We start from the raw sequence: 14,421 nt of genomic DNA, 5'->3' as shown, positions 1-14,421 counted from the left end.
ATACAACGGTTTTCTCTCTCTCTTCAGTGTTTACTCGTACTACCTCTTGATTTACCCTTGGAAGAAATATAATGTGGCTTAACTTTTCTGATTTATATTTTTTTATGTACGTAACAAATACATGTGAACACAGTTTTAATAAACGTCTCTGCAGTTTTCGAGAAAAAGATTCTGAGACAGCCAAAATGTTACTCATTGCTGTCATTGATTATTGGCATTGATTTGGCTTGTTGTTGGTTTAGTTTTTTGCTTCCAAGTGTTTACTTTGTTCTGTTGTTCTGAAACTTGAACTGTACATATTTCTTTCAGCGGAGGATCGTTTGGGACATAAAACAGAAGTGTCCTCCAATCTCGTCATCATAGACAACACGCCACCCGGCGTCGCTTTTGTGGCGGCAGGAACGACAACTCAGTCCAACTTCGTGGCAGGCGTCGAGCTGCCCGTGCATTGGGAAGGCGTGGAAGACAGCGAGAGCGGTGTCAATAGTATTGAGGTAAGATGTAATTTAATGTACATGGTGTATCATAATCCTGGGCGTCCGGATGCACTACTTCAATTTCATTCATTCACGTGTGCACTGGCGCTCACTGTAGAGTTACATTACCTGATGCTGGTATGGGTTAGTTGGAATGATGCTGCAGCTCTGATTGTATCTTTTGGAAAGTCATTGTTTAGACATTGCTAGTATACAGTACCTGCAAAAGATCCAGAATGAATATGTAAATGCACATCAGCTTGGTGTACGTGCTGTTGAAGAGTTCTTGTTAAAGTCATATTTAGAGATCTACAATGCTGAGGTCCTCACATTTTGTTGTTGCTGTTTATTTCAGGTCTCAATTGCCTCGGAAGGAGGAGAGTCCGAGTTTCTTCCGTTTCGGACCGTTGACGGCAGTTCGACAATACTGACGGACACCACTCCTTTGCTTGATGGGCACTCATATGTGGTCCTCCTAAAGGTTTTTTAGCATACAACCTTCATCTCGGAAAGCAACAGGGCAAATGCGTTCGAATTCGCTGTTGCAAATTCATATGACTAGTTTTATTTCACGAAGTTTTCTAAAGCCTTTTTCTTCATAAAGCCTTGACCGCCAACAATGACATTTCTCCTGTCAGCAAAGAGCAAAGCATAAACAAACAATCAAGCAAACAAAGAAACAATCTTGCACTTACAGTTTTGAGTAAAAAACGCAATTGTAAAACACAAATGTAATTTCTCAGATTTGAGATAATGATGTTAATTTGATTTCATTGCTTTTATTGATTTGACAATGTCGTGCTATTGACTTTTGTATTTTGTTTCTTTGTGCGTCTGTCGAGGACTCCAAAATTATACTTAACTCCAAAAGGAAATAATCTTTTTAGTTTATTTATCGATGTTTCAGGCAACCAATGGAGCAGGCTTGACCAGTCTGGCGTCCTCCAAACCGTTTGTCGTGGACAGGTCGCCTCCTGGTGGAGGGGTTATCCGGAGCAGCGCGTTCAATTCATCCGTGAGTAGAATGGACGATGGGTCGCCGATATTCACAGAAGGAGATGAAGATTAAAACAAGTCGCGTAAGGCGAAAATACAACATTTAGTCAAGTAGCTGTCGAACTCACAGAATGAAACTGAACGCAATGCAACGCAGCTTCTTCTTCTTCTTCTTCTACGTTCCCGGCCATACGTCTAGATGTCCAGTCCAGTGTTGAGTGCAAATCCCGCAGTCAGCCGCAGTGATGCCGCTGTCCCCCACAGCTTTTCGCGGAGCTCCACTTCACTCGGCCACGTTTGGCGCCTCAGGGTGTCGAAGGTTGGACAGGCCTGCAGTACGTGCTCTGGTGTCTGGGGGCCTGTGTCACACGGGCATTGATCCGTGTGTGAAATCTTCAGGCGATAGAGGTGGGAGAGGAGCCGACAGTGTCCAGTTCTGAGCCTGAATATGGTGACTTGCTGTTTTCGATCCAGCTGGTGGATATCGTCTTCCTCGGCCCCCAGGTGCAGACGTTCCCTCCAGGCGGCTCTGAAGTGACTGCAACGCAGCAAGACCGTATACTCGTAGCATCGTCAGTCCACCGCTCACGGCATAGGCAGTGAAATTGACTAGAAGAGCGGGGTAGTAGTTGCGCTGGGAAGCATAGCACGCTTTTCTGTACCTCTCTTTGTTTTAACTTTCTGAGCGTGTTTTTAATCCAAACATATCATATCTATATGTTTTTGGAATCAGGAACCGACAAGGAATAAGATGAAAGTGTTTTTAAATTGATTTGGAAAATTTAATTTTGATAATAATTTTTATATATTTATTTTTCAGAGCTTGTTTTTAATCCGAATATAACATATTTATATGTTTTTGGAATCAGCAAATGATGGAGAATAAGATGAACGTAAATCTGGATCGTTTTATAAAAGAAATATTTTTTTTACAATTTTCAGATTTTTAATGACCAAAGTCATTAATTAATTTTTAAGCCACCACGCTGAAATGCAATACCGAAGTCCGGGCTTCGTCGAACATTACCCGACCAAAATTTCAACCAATTTGGTTGAAAAATGAGGGCGTGACAGTGCCGCCTCAACTTTCACTAAAAGCCGGATATGACGTCATCAAAGACATTTATCAAAAAAACGAAAAAAACGTTCGGGGATTTCATACCCAGGAACTCTCATGTCAAATTTCATAAAGATCGGTCCAGTAGTTTAGTCTGAATCGCTCTACACACACACAGAGACAGACACACACACACACACACGCACATACACCACGACCCTCGTCTCGATTCCCCCCTCTACGTTAAAACATTTAGTCAAAACTTGACTAAATGTAAAAAGAAGAACGGCTACAGTCACTATACTCACGCTGAGAATTATAATTGGACTGTTGTGATACTATGCTTAAAAATTGCCGAATTTTAAGTCTTCTTTGTGACCATTTCCACCATTTGACCGTCCTCGTCAAATTACATAAAAACAAAAACACACATACATTGAAATTCCTTTGCCGTCTTTGTAACATTCACTGAGACCAAGTATATAACGATTACAAGTTGGTGTGGTATCTTGCAGATTTTGGCAACGTACAGCACAGACCCTACTTCTTACCGCGTACACTGGAGTGGATTCACTGACCCTCACTCAGGACTGGCCTATTACAGGGTGGGGCTGGGATCTCAGTCCGCCACTCCTGATATTGTTCCTTTTCTCTACGTGGGTCTACAGACATGTAAGTTAAATATTCGCATGATTTGTTGGTCTCGCCATTTAAAGGGCTAGATGGTAGCTCATTATTTCTTGTTTTGTTTTGCTGATTGATTATTGCCAGATTTCTTTTTACATTTCTTTACCATCGATTTATATGAGTTGGGATGTGAGTCACTCTGCTGTTCTGTATCTCTTCTCTTTCACGTAATCTTTGTGTGTGCGCTTTTTTTCTCAAAATTGAAGGCATAAATAGTGGGTTTTTTTAAAGTATGAGCAGTGCGCCCTTCGTTTCCGCTTGACCATTCACAATACACAGCTTTCCTTCTATTACGATTAATTGATAGTACTTTTTCAGTCTGCATATTCTTGAGTTGTCCTAAGAAAGTAAAATGTTTGCAATTTCAGCATACACTTGGCAGCAAAAGGTTGACCAAGGAAAGAAATATTTCACCCTGGTAGAGGCATGCAATCGGGCGAACCTGTGTCGCGTGACGTCATCAAGCAGCATCACGTTCGACAACTCACCTCCGACGGCGGGTTTGATCACAGTTGGTTTTGATGGGCACCGTACCAGATATCTCGGACACAGGTAGGAGATGAATGGATGGATGAATGAATGAATGATCAATAGCTGGTTGTTCGGGCTAGTTAGCAGTCATTGACGATTTTGAGAGACTGCCACATATAACACAAGCAACAACAACAAATACAAATATTTAAGAAACAACCGTGGTTTGAAAAAGGTGAAAGAAAACGCAAAAAACCCTTCGAGGTGAGGTCTTTGAACTAAAAACAGAGAATGACAAACTGCAGAAAGAAGTCAGTGAATCAAAGAAGAGAGAAGAGCACATGAAGAGTGAACTGGGAGAAACAAGAACTCTTGCTCATCACACAGAAGAGAGACTGAATGAGCTTGATCTTTATGTCCGCCGGAACAATCTGAGGGTCTATGGACTCAGTGAGGGAGTGGAGTCCGGTGGTCCAAATGGCGGTTCCAATCCATCTGAGCAGACGAGGCAGGGCAGTGGCAGGCAGGAGAACAGGGACGGGCAACAGCCGGAACAACAGTCGGAGTGCGAGAAGAAGGTGCTGGCGCTGTTCAACAGCAAGCTGAACGTCAAGGTGTCCCCCGAGACATCGAGGCAGTCCATCGCCTAGGCAGACTTCAGCGAGACAGGAACACCCCGCGAGGAACCATTGTGCGATTTGTCTCTCGCAGAATAAGGGACCAAATCCTGTATAACAGGAGGGGGTTGAAAGGGTCAGGCGTCGTGATTGTGGAAGATCTAACCCAGACGACACAGTACCTCTTCCAAAAGGTCAAAGAGGATGCTATCTGTGAAAAAGCATGGACAAAGAACGGTAAAGTGATGATGAAAACCAAAAAAGGAAAAGTTGTCTCTATCAGATCCCTATCTGAACTCAATGACCCCACCAGAAGACAGTCGGAATGGAGTAGTCATGCTTCTGAGCGTTGAAGGGTAGTTTTTCTGTTTTTTGGGGGGGTGCTAGGTTGTGCTAGGTTGTGTAAACATAATCATAACCACCAACAAGATTGTTGTCCAGCCGTATGTCAGAGATCTTGAGTCTACCTTTTACAGGCTACCAAACACACAACAAATATCCGAGTATCTGTCTGTTTTTGTTCTATGATAAACAAGGTATGTTTTTTATCATTGAATTTTGACAACTAGACAAGTAGAAAGCACATGGCAGTGTTGTGACCACGTGATGTTTTGTTTTGGTTTGCCTAGCTCCTCCACCGGTACAGACATTGGTTTCCTTTTACGATCCCGGTCTTTCCCCAACCTTTAACGAGAGAGTGTTCCGTCACTTGTTTTCATTCTATATCAAATGTGCTGTCATCCAGCCATGTTATTAAGCCGTACATAATACATACTGAGAGTAGTATCGGTGAAAATATTTCCAGTCGCCCCACGAAAAACCACGTGATCGGTGCAATCCAAAATGGCGTCAATCGATCGACTACAACTGTGTACTTTTAAGTACTTGGATAAAGTTCAATAAAGTTCCTGGAAACATACTCCTTCGTCCTATAGCCCAGTGGCAAGATCCGAAGGTATGTGTTACTTGTATTCATGTCTGTCTACTATTTCTTGTTGTACCCTTTCTTGTTGTAACTTTTGTTCCGTTTTTGCTTGTTCTCTCTGTTGTTTGGTATTCGTGTCATTCGTGTCGTGTTGTTTGCCCCCCCTTCGTGCCCCTGTTAGTGTGTTGAGCTGGTGGTCGCGTTTCTATGCTGTGTCTATTATCATCACTATGCTGGATGTATGGTTCTATTTTTCTCATGCCTGGGTCGATTATGGGTAATGGTTCTGTTTGCTCGCTGATGTATTGTCCAGAGTTTGGTTGTATCACTACTGCCTTTGTGGGCTGTCTCCCAATGTTTGCAATTTTTGTTAAAAAACTCCTGGTCCTAGTGTTATCGCTTTTACTGCCTCGACCTGTTGCTGTGCTCTTCTGCTCGATTTGTGAGAAATGGCTGCTTACATGCATATATATTTGTGTATTTGTGTTGAATGTGGTCAGGGCTGCTTACATGCATATATATTTGTGTATTTGTGTTGAATGTGGATGGTCTACAATACACTTTTTGCGCTTGATCAATATAGTTATTTGGATGAAAAAGTATAATGGTTTTTGTGTTTGATCACAATGGTAGTCCATGAAGAGTTAAAAATTTGTTCCTTTAATGTAAATGGACTTGGAGACTTCAAGAAAAAGAAAGATGTGTTTGACTTTTTAAGACAGCAGAATGGAAATGTTTTCTTGCTACAAGAAACGCACTGGAAAAGTCACCAAGAAAATTGGATTAGGTCACAGTGGGGCTATGAATGTATTGTTGCTGGTAATGATTCTGCAAGTAGAGGTGTTGCTGTATTGTTTAAAAATAATTTTGATTATAAGATTCATAATATTGTCAAAGATGATGATGGAAGGTATATTTTGATTGATATTGAGATTTTGAAAAAACGTCTGACCCTTGCAAATGTTTATGGCCCAAGTAATGCTGATTGTCCTGTTTTTTTTGACAAACTGTTTGAGAGAATTGTGCAGATGGATAATGAGTTAATTATTATCGGAGGTGATTGGAATGTTGTTATAAACCCCAATGTTGATACAAACTACCCGGCCAAATCTTATAAAGTCAATAGTAGGAGAAAAGTTGTTGATTTTATGGAGCAGTATGATCTCATTGACATATATAGAGCCTTACATGCTAATGTGAGACAGTATACATGGAGGCGGTTTCATAGTTCACAGCGAAGCAGACTTGATTATTTCCTTGTGTCAGAGCAGTTAGGTTTTGAGATTGTGAAAGCGGATATTACACCAGGTTACTACTCTGATCACTCAATTGTTGGAGTAAGTTTTAGAACTGATGTTGTTAAACGTGATAGACCCTTTTGGAAGTTTAATAATTCACTGTTGACAGACATGGAATTTGTAAATATAGTGAAGAAGGTTATTGTTGATGTAAAGATACAATATGCTTTACCTGTTTATAATGTGGACAATATTGACTTGATTGACGATGATGATTTACAGCTATTGATTGATGATCAGTTGTTTTTTGAGATGTTGTTGATGGAAATAAGAGGTAGATGCATTTCATATTCCTCATATAAAAAAAAGGAAAGTAACAGAAAAGAAAAAGATCTTCTTTCTCAAATATACACTTTGGAAAGTAACTTGACAGAGTATAATATTCAACTTTTAGAGCAAACACGACAGGAGTTAAGTCAAATAAGGCAGAAAAAAGTGGATGGTATGATAATTAGATCCCGTGCGAAGTGGATTGGAGAAGGGGAAAAAAATACAAAATATTTTTGTAATTTGGAGAAAAGACAGTTTGTCCAGAAGTCCATGTGTTTTTTGCAGAAAGATGATGGTGAAGTTATTCATGATAATGCTTTAATTGTTAAGGAAGCACAAACTTTTTATGAGGAGTTATATACTTCAAGGGAAGCCGAACTGGTAAATCAAGAGATTGATGAAAACCTGGCTCATCCTGTATTAACAGATGCTGAGAGTAAACAATTGGAAGGTAGACTTACTCAATGTGAGCTACTCAAAGCTGTGAAAAAATTAAACAACGACAAAAGCCCAGGATCAGACGGGTACACTGCGGAATTCTTCAAGTTTTTCTATTCTGACTTAGGAAAGTTTATGTTACGGTCTATAAATTGTGGATTTGAGAAAGGAGAAATGTCAGTGACTCAGAGACAGGGCGTTATAGTATGTATTCCAAAGGAAGGGAAAAATAAAACACTTTTGAAAAATTGGAGACCAATTACTCTGTTAAATACGGTCTATAAGATTGCATCAACGTGCATTGCAGAACGGTTTAAACGTGTTTTGCCAAATCTGATTCATGATGATCAAAAAGGCTTCTTGAAAGGAAGATATATTGGTGAAAACGTCAGATTAATATATGATACCCTGTTCTACTCAAATAAACACAATATACCTGGCCTACTTTTGATGGTCGACTTTGAAAAGGCTTTCGACAGTGTTGCCTGGTCATTTATTGAAAAATCTTTGAGCAAATTTAACTTTGGAAATGACATGAAACGATGGATTTTTACTTTTTATTGCAAAATTAAGTCCTGTGTTTCAGTCAATGGTCGGTATTCAGCATGGTTTAATGTAGGTCGAGGCACCCGGCAAGGGGATCCGCTGTCACCTTATCTATTTTTGATTTGTGCTGAAATATTGTCTCTTATGGTACGCCAGAACAAAAAGATTGGTGGTATGAATATTCTTGGCGAAAATATTTTATTGTCACAATTCGCTGATGATACCAGTCTGTTTCTTGATGGTACAGAGCAATCTTTTTGCGAAAGTATAAAAGTGTTACAACATTTTGCTTCACTGTCAGGTCTGAGAATGAACTATGATAAAACAATTGTAGTTTGGTTAGGACCTTTAAAGTTTAGCAAAAGAAGATTTTTGCCTGATATGAATTTTACCTGGAACCCGGATAATTTTAAAGCACTTGGCGTTATTTTTTCGGTGAATATATCTGAGGTTGTTTTTCTTAACTATAGAAATAAGTTAAAGGAAATTCAAAAACTTCTGAATTCATGGACCAGAAGGAACCTGACACCTTTTGGTAAAATAACAGTCCTAAAAACCTTGGCTATTTCCAAATTGACACATTTGTTTACTAATTTACCTGATCCAGACGAACAGTTTATGATGGAGTTAAATAATATGTTTTTCAAATTTCTTTGGGATGGAAAAAGAGATAAAATTAAAAGAAGTACGGTCACCCAACCCTATGAAGATGGAGGATTAAAGATGGTTGACGTGAAAAGTTTTCTGTCATCTCTAAAAATCGTTTGGTTAAAAAGAGTTGATGGCCTTACTGGATTAATATCAAGATTATTGTTTAAAGCATGTCCATCTGTTACAACAATTAATATGAGAGGAGAGGAATTTGCAAATGTTTTGATGCAGAGAATGGAAAACCCGTTTTGGACCAATGTTTTTAAACATTATAAGAAACTACATGGAAAATGTGACCCTATAACCTTTAACGATTTTGTATCAGAATGTTTACATTATAATGTTAATATTCGGAGAGATAAAAAGACAGTGTACATTCAAAATTGGATCGACAATGGAATAGCTCAGATTGGTCATATTTTGGGACAAAATGGATACTTATCCTATAATGCGTTTAAAATCAAATATCCAAATGTGCGAGGCGATTTTGTATTGTATCAAGGTGTAATCCAGGCTGTTAAGAAATATCAGAGAAAAATCGGCTTAGAATTTGATAAACATTTCATTATGACAGAGCCCATTGTGTGGAAATGTATTTGTAAAGGTAAGACACAACTTATTTACAAAAAACTGATTGAACATACTACGGTCCCAAAATGTATCGAAAAATGGTCTGAATCTTTAGACTGTTTGTTAGATAAGAAGGCTATTTTTCAACATGTTTTTAAAACAACAAAAGACACTTGTCTGAGATGGTTCCAGTACCGATTATTGTACAGAATTTTGCCCACAGAAAGGTTTCTATTTTTGCGAAAAATTGTGGATACGTCATTGTGTACATTTTGTGGTAGAAATGAAGAAACCCTTTTACATATGTTTTGGGAGTGTGATAAAGTGCAGACTTTTTGGATAGAATTTGTAAATTGGCTAAAGGCGAACTGCACCCATTGCAACAATTTAAAACTGTCTAAAGAACTGGTTCTTCTTGGAGTGGCGAACAATGTAGTCACCGATAAAGCTTTTGATGTGTTATTAATCTGTGCCAAACACCATGTATATATTTCCAAAATGAACAAAAAGACCCCTCATTTTCAGACATTTAGTAGAAACTTTAAGCAAAGATTTATTTGTGAAAAGTATAACGCAGTTGTGAATAATACAGTAGATAAATTCTACAAGGATTGGCGCCTGTATATGCACGTTTTGATGTAACCCTTAGGTTTTTTCGTTCCTAAAACCTTTTGATAATGCGACCACCAAACCACTGAACATCCCCCCCTCCCCATTCCATCCTCCCACCCCATGTATGTTGTAATTGTCCAAGTGTGTTTTTCTGTTATATGATTCTGTCCTTTTGGTTAGGTGATGTCCTGTAATGTACAGCATATACATGTAAAAAAAAATGTACAAAAAGAGAATAAAAAATAAAAAAATAAAAAAAAAAAGACCCCTTCGAACGTACATTCTTCTCAGCATGTGTACTTAGCCTGAAGAAATTGTGCATGGTACTAACTAACTCATTCGGAATACGAACAAAACCTGTCAAGTTGTCCAAAGAAACGTATCTTTAAAGAACATGGCGGACTGTCTTCTTTCTTTACAAGCTATTTTGCTGAGGATGGAAAAGAAACACTACCGCCTCAGTGCTTTTATGAGTATACGTATACAGTTGAAGCTCCTTTTTAAAACCTTAAAAACTTGGTTAAAATCAGGTCATTAAAAGGAGGGAGTCTTAAAATTGAGGTAACTGTGCAGAGGTTCTAACCTGTCCTGAATATGGGGGTCATAAAAGGTTTTTGTTTGTTTGGTTATTAATGTAAACGAATTCTGGCTTTTCGGTAATGCTTGTCTTGTTAGTATGGCTCAGTTTTGTTACGTTCTTCTGTCACTCGTACAAAATTAAGTTTCAAACATGTCTGTGTCAGTTCCTCCTTACCAGTGCAGTGGACCGGCTTTGTGGATCCTCAGACAGGAATCCAAGAGTATTGGTGGTGCGTGGGCACCTCACCGGGATCTTGTGACGTCATCCCATCAACCCACACCATGCAGTCACGTGCCACACAAAGGACTGTGATGTCATTACCAGAAGCCACGCCCCTCTACGTTTCTGTTCGTGCCAGAAACCCAGCAGGCCTTGACGAGGTCAGCGTGTCGGAGAGTGTTGTTGGTAAGGTTGTTTTGGTGATTGTTTGCAGTTGAGAGTGTATTCGTTTGTTTTCGTTCTGTGCTATTTGGATATATTCACTATGTTGACAGTGTTGTTACCTTTACAAGTGTGTGTGTGTGTGGGGGGGGCGGGGGTGTGTTGGGTCTGTGTGTTTTCTGTTCGGTGTGAGTATTCTCTCTGTATGTGTCTGTGTCCGTGTTTCATGCAAACAGTATTTTGTTCATCCTTTTATTCTCATACTTCAGTGGACACCACAGCACCAAAAGTCATCCGATCTCCTCGCTTCCTGTCTCCTCGTGATGGGAGTGTCACATCAAGCCAATGGGATCGCTCCGTCCTTCACCTTGCCTTCGAGTTCAGTGACCCCGGTAGCTCAGTGGTCAAACAAACAGTCTACATCCGCAGCCGTCTGACGGGACGTCTTCTTACGGAACCTGTTCATGTTGGCTCCGACAGGGAGGTACGTAAAGGTTGTCCAAGTGTTCAGAAGTTCAAAAATGTTGGGTGTACTGTGATACGCTTTAAATCTGAATAATTTTGAAAGAATAGGCCGAGTACACCACGGAGAATCAGATCAATATTTAGTCGGTTTCGCGTGACCCCTTGGGTTCAAGAGACAAGAAACATGCAGCATAATAACAAACAAACACGCAATCAAACATTGGGAAAGTTCGAAAACGTTTGGGACAATATACGAATTATTATTATTATTATTATTATGAACATTTGTGCGCCTAATCTAAATATAGCCCTAGGCGCTTACAAAATATACAATACATAGTGAACATTATACGAAACACAAATCGACAAGGAGAATTCCGGAAATAACTCTGTCCTGTATTATTTTATGGATTGTGGAAAAGTTGCTTATCCCTATTTTCCCTTGCTTTTCCATAGATAAACTGATGAGGCATTCTTCACATTGCATTGTAGGCTTGTCTCAGTGTTTCTATTGAAACAAGGAAAACCAACTCTCCACAACCCATACAAACTTGACAGAGTTGTTTCCGTACATCGTCTATAGAAGGATTATGTCACAGGATCGGAACCTGTTGATGTTGGATCGGACAGGGAAGTTACTTAAGGGTATCCACACGTTCGAACAATTTTGGGGGATAATCAGAAAAAGTTCGGGGCAAGCATTGTGTATCTGGGTGGAAATATATATGTTGATTTAAGAGCCGATTGGGAGGTAAATACATGCATTTCACGGGTTCAGATAATTTTGGAAACATTGAAGGGCTATATTCAGGTTGGAATAATGTGGGAGTCATTAAAGCAACAGTATAAAATGAACGATAGGAATGACGTAATATAGATTTCTGCAAAATAATGAAAATGTCAAGTATTAAACCAACACCGATATGACTGTATCTATATAGTTTAATCGTTAAGGCCACCAACAAGATTACTTGATTCCGATGTGACAGTAACAATGTAGTTGGTAGGTCGGCAACTTTGTATGGTAGTTCAGTGACTTTGTTTTTTAGCAGTTTTCGGAACTCATGCCAGATGTGTCCACGAGATATAGGAGAAGGGTAGCCATCTGCAATTTCTGGGGGAATTTTTTTAAAGGGTCAAAAAGAAGGGTAAGGGTCGGTGGGGAACCTGGAACTCTTTTGTATGTGCCTTATACGAAGTAGAAGTGCGAATGCGCTTTGCTCTGAAGTTCGAGACAGCGCAACGCTTATTTTTCTTGTCAATCAGGTTATATTTTCAGAATTGTTTACCTTAATTTCTATTATTCAGCTGATGCTGACACTGGACGACGAGCACCTTGCTGTGGACGGAGATTCCTACTGGGCAACAGTGATCGCCTGCAACGGGGCCAGCCTGTGTACAGCCTCTCACTCCGATACCCTGCTGGTCGACTCTACACCGCCTGTCATCGGCATGTTGGAGTCTCCATTGACGTGGACAAAGCAGATTGATAATGTCAGTGGAAATTTGCGCACATTGGTTAACGTATCTTGCAAGTCCTTCTCAGATCCAGAGTCAGGCATGGAGGCATACTATGTGACAGCGGGTAGAACATTTGACGGCGAAGAACTGTCCGGCGGACAAGTAAAAATACTTCACGACAACTCCACGCTCATACAAACATTCAATATTGTTCTCCTTGAAGAACTACAGGCAGGGGATATCGTTTACCTGAGCATCGTTGCAGAAAATAAAGCTGGTCTTCGTAGCACCATTCTACGGAAATCTGTTGAAACATTCGTTGATGACATGCTCGGAAATTCAGGAAATCTGGCATTAGAGCGCCACTCTTGTGAAGCCTTCTACTGCACACAGGAATGTACCTGCGCATCCACTGGTCAAGTCTGCGACGCTGACATGCCTTCTTGTCAAGAGCTGAGTCCGACCGACCCTAGATTAGCTGAGCTGAAAGTCTTACCGTACATGGTTGTCAAAACGTCTGGACAGTCACTGACAACCTCTGGCAAATGCTTGGAAGGTCGCTGGAACCTTTCTGACTCGTCACAGCTGAGTAATATCTCGCGATTTCAATGGAGCTACAGCCTTGCCAACACGACACCCGGAGAGGGAGTGTTTGACACGGACACAGAGAAAATCTGGTACGATGTAGGCCGCAACATGATTGCCGTGCACTGCTTACCAGCAACTCGAATGCTACAGTCGCAGGAAAGCTATGTTTTGCACGTGCGAGTGTGGATGTCGAAAGAAGAGTACGTGACATTCGTATCTGGTCCCGTCTACGTCGATCACAGTCCGCCGCAGCTTCGTCGTGGACACACCGTGACAGAGTCAGACGCGTCTTGCCAAGCCGACGTTGACTTCATCACTGAGGAACCGAGAGTCTTTGCATGCTGGCAGGACGTCTTTTTGGATGGAGAGAGCGAAGTTGCAAAATATGAGATCTGGGTCGGAACTTCACCTTTGGGTAAGTCAGCCATGATAAGTGAGTTAAGAAATTGACTGTCGCGCAGATCAAACCTACACAACATTATTGAACGGCGTTGCTGAATTAATAATCTAACCTTCAGTTTCACAAGTGCTTGTGAATGATAGTTTGCCTTTACAAGTACTACTGCTCACAACGGTGTGCCTATGCAGGTGTTTGTGCTGGAATCAACGCAGTTTTACTCTGATGCGTGTCAATGGTTTTTGGTCACTTTTTACTTAACGTGTAGAAGATACATGTACTACACGTTCAGTATGTAGTCAATTTGCCGTTATGTGTTTTGTCGTGTATTTTTGTTGTGTGTTTTGTTTTTCATTGTTAAAATCACTCAAATGTGCTTTACATCAGTATTTTCTTCTCTCCAGCTGACGACTTCGTAAAGCTGACTGACGTGGGTCTGAGCGCCAACCACTCCTTCTCAAGTTCCGCCATGGAAACAGGAGCCCGCTACTACGTCAGTGTCCGCGCCTGGAACTCGGCCGGTCTGCAGACCACGGCTGTGTCTGACGGCGTGTCAGTGGACAGCACCCCGCCTACCCCGGGTGTGGTCTTCACGGGTGGGCGTTACACCCACACACACGCCCAGTTCTCGGCCACCTCCCTCTCCGCCTCCTGGACTGGCTTTGAGGACAAGGAGTCTGGCGTGACGTCGTACCATGTGACGGTATATGACGAGACTGGTCCTAACAGCACAACCCCGCTGCTTCCCTTCCAAGACGCTGGAGTGAAGACTTCCTACACGTTTGATGACTTCGGGCTTGAACACGGTCATAGGTACATATTTTTGTAAATCTTATTTTATTTTAGGATAGTTGGTCGTTGTCTGAAAACACTGTCTGATTTAAAAAAAAATGTTAAAGCAGAATAATGATTCACATGTACACGTGGAAGGTCTA

General features: G+C 40.8%; 1 protein-coding gene across 1 annotated transcript in view; it reads left to right on the top strand.

Annotated features, from left to right (window-relative positions):
* LOC138964175 (uncharacterized) overlaps positions 1-14,421 on the top strand; it is a 49,614-nt gene that overhangs the window by 28,420 nt on the left and 6,773 nt on the right. The window contains exons 22-30 of the mRNA XM_070336063.1: positions 310-494; positions 832-957; positions 1,384-1,491; positions 3,045-3,201; positions 3,585-3,768; positions 10,358-10,599; positions 10,845-11,059; positions 12,349-13,504; positions 13,891-14,299. Coding sequence (XP_070192164.1) covers positions 310-494; positions 832-957; positions 1,384-1,491; positions 3,045-3,201; positions 3,585-3,768; positions 10,358-10,599; positions 10,845-11,059; positions 12,349-13,504; positions 13,891-14,299 — 2,782 coding nt within the window. The remainder of the gene's footprint in view (positions 1-309; positions 495-831; positions 958-1,383; positions 1,492-3,044; positions 3,202-3,584; positions 3,769-10,357; positions 10,600-10,844; positions 11,060-12,348; positions 13,505-13,890; positions 14,300-14,421) is intronic.

The sequence above is a fragment of the Littorina saxatilis genome, linkage group LG4 (genome assembly GCF_037325665.1).
Source record: "Littorina saxatilis isolate snail1 linkage group LG4, US_GU_Lsax_2.0, whole genome shotgun sequence".
NCBI classification, from domain to species: Eukaryota; Metazoa; Mollusca; class Gastropoda; order Littorinimorpha; family Littorinidae; genus Littorina; species Littorina saxatilis.
Note: the sequence above shows the minus strand (reverse complement) of the source record. Positions and strands in the feature narration are given on the sequence as shown.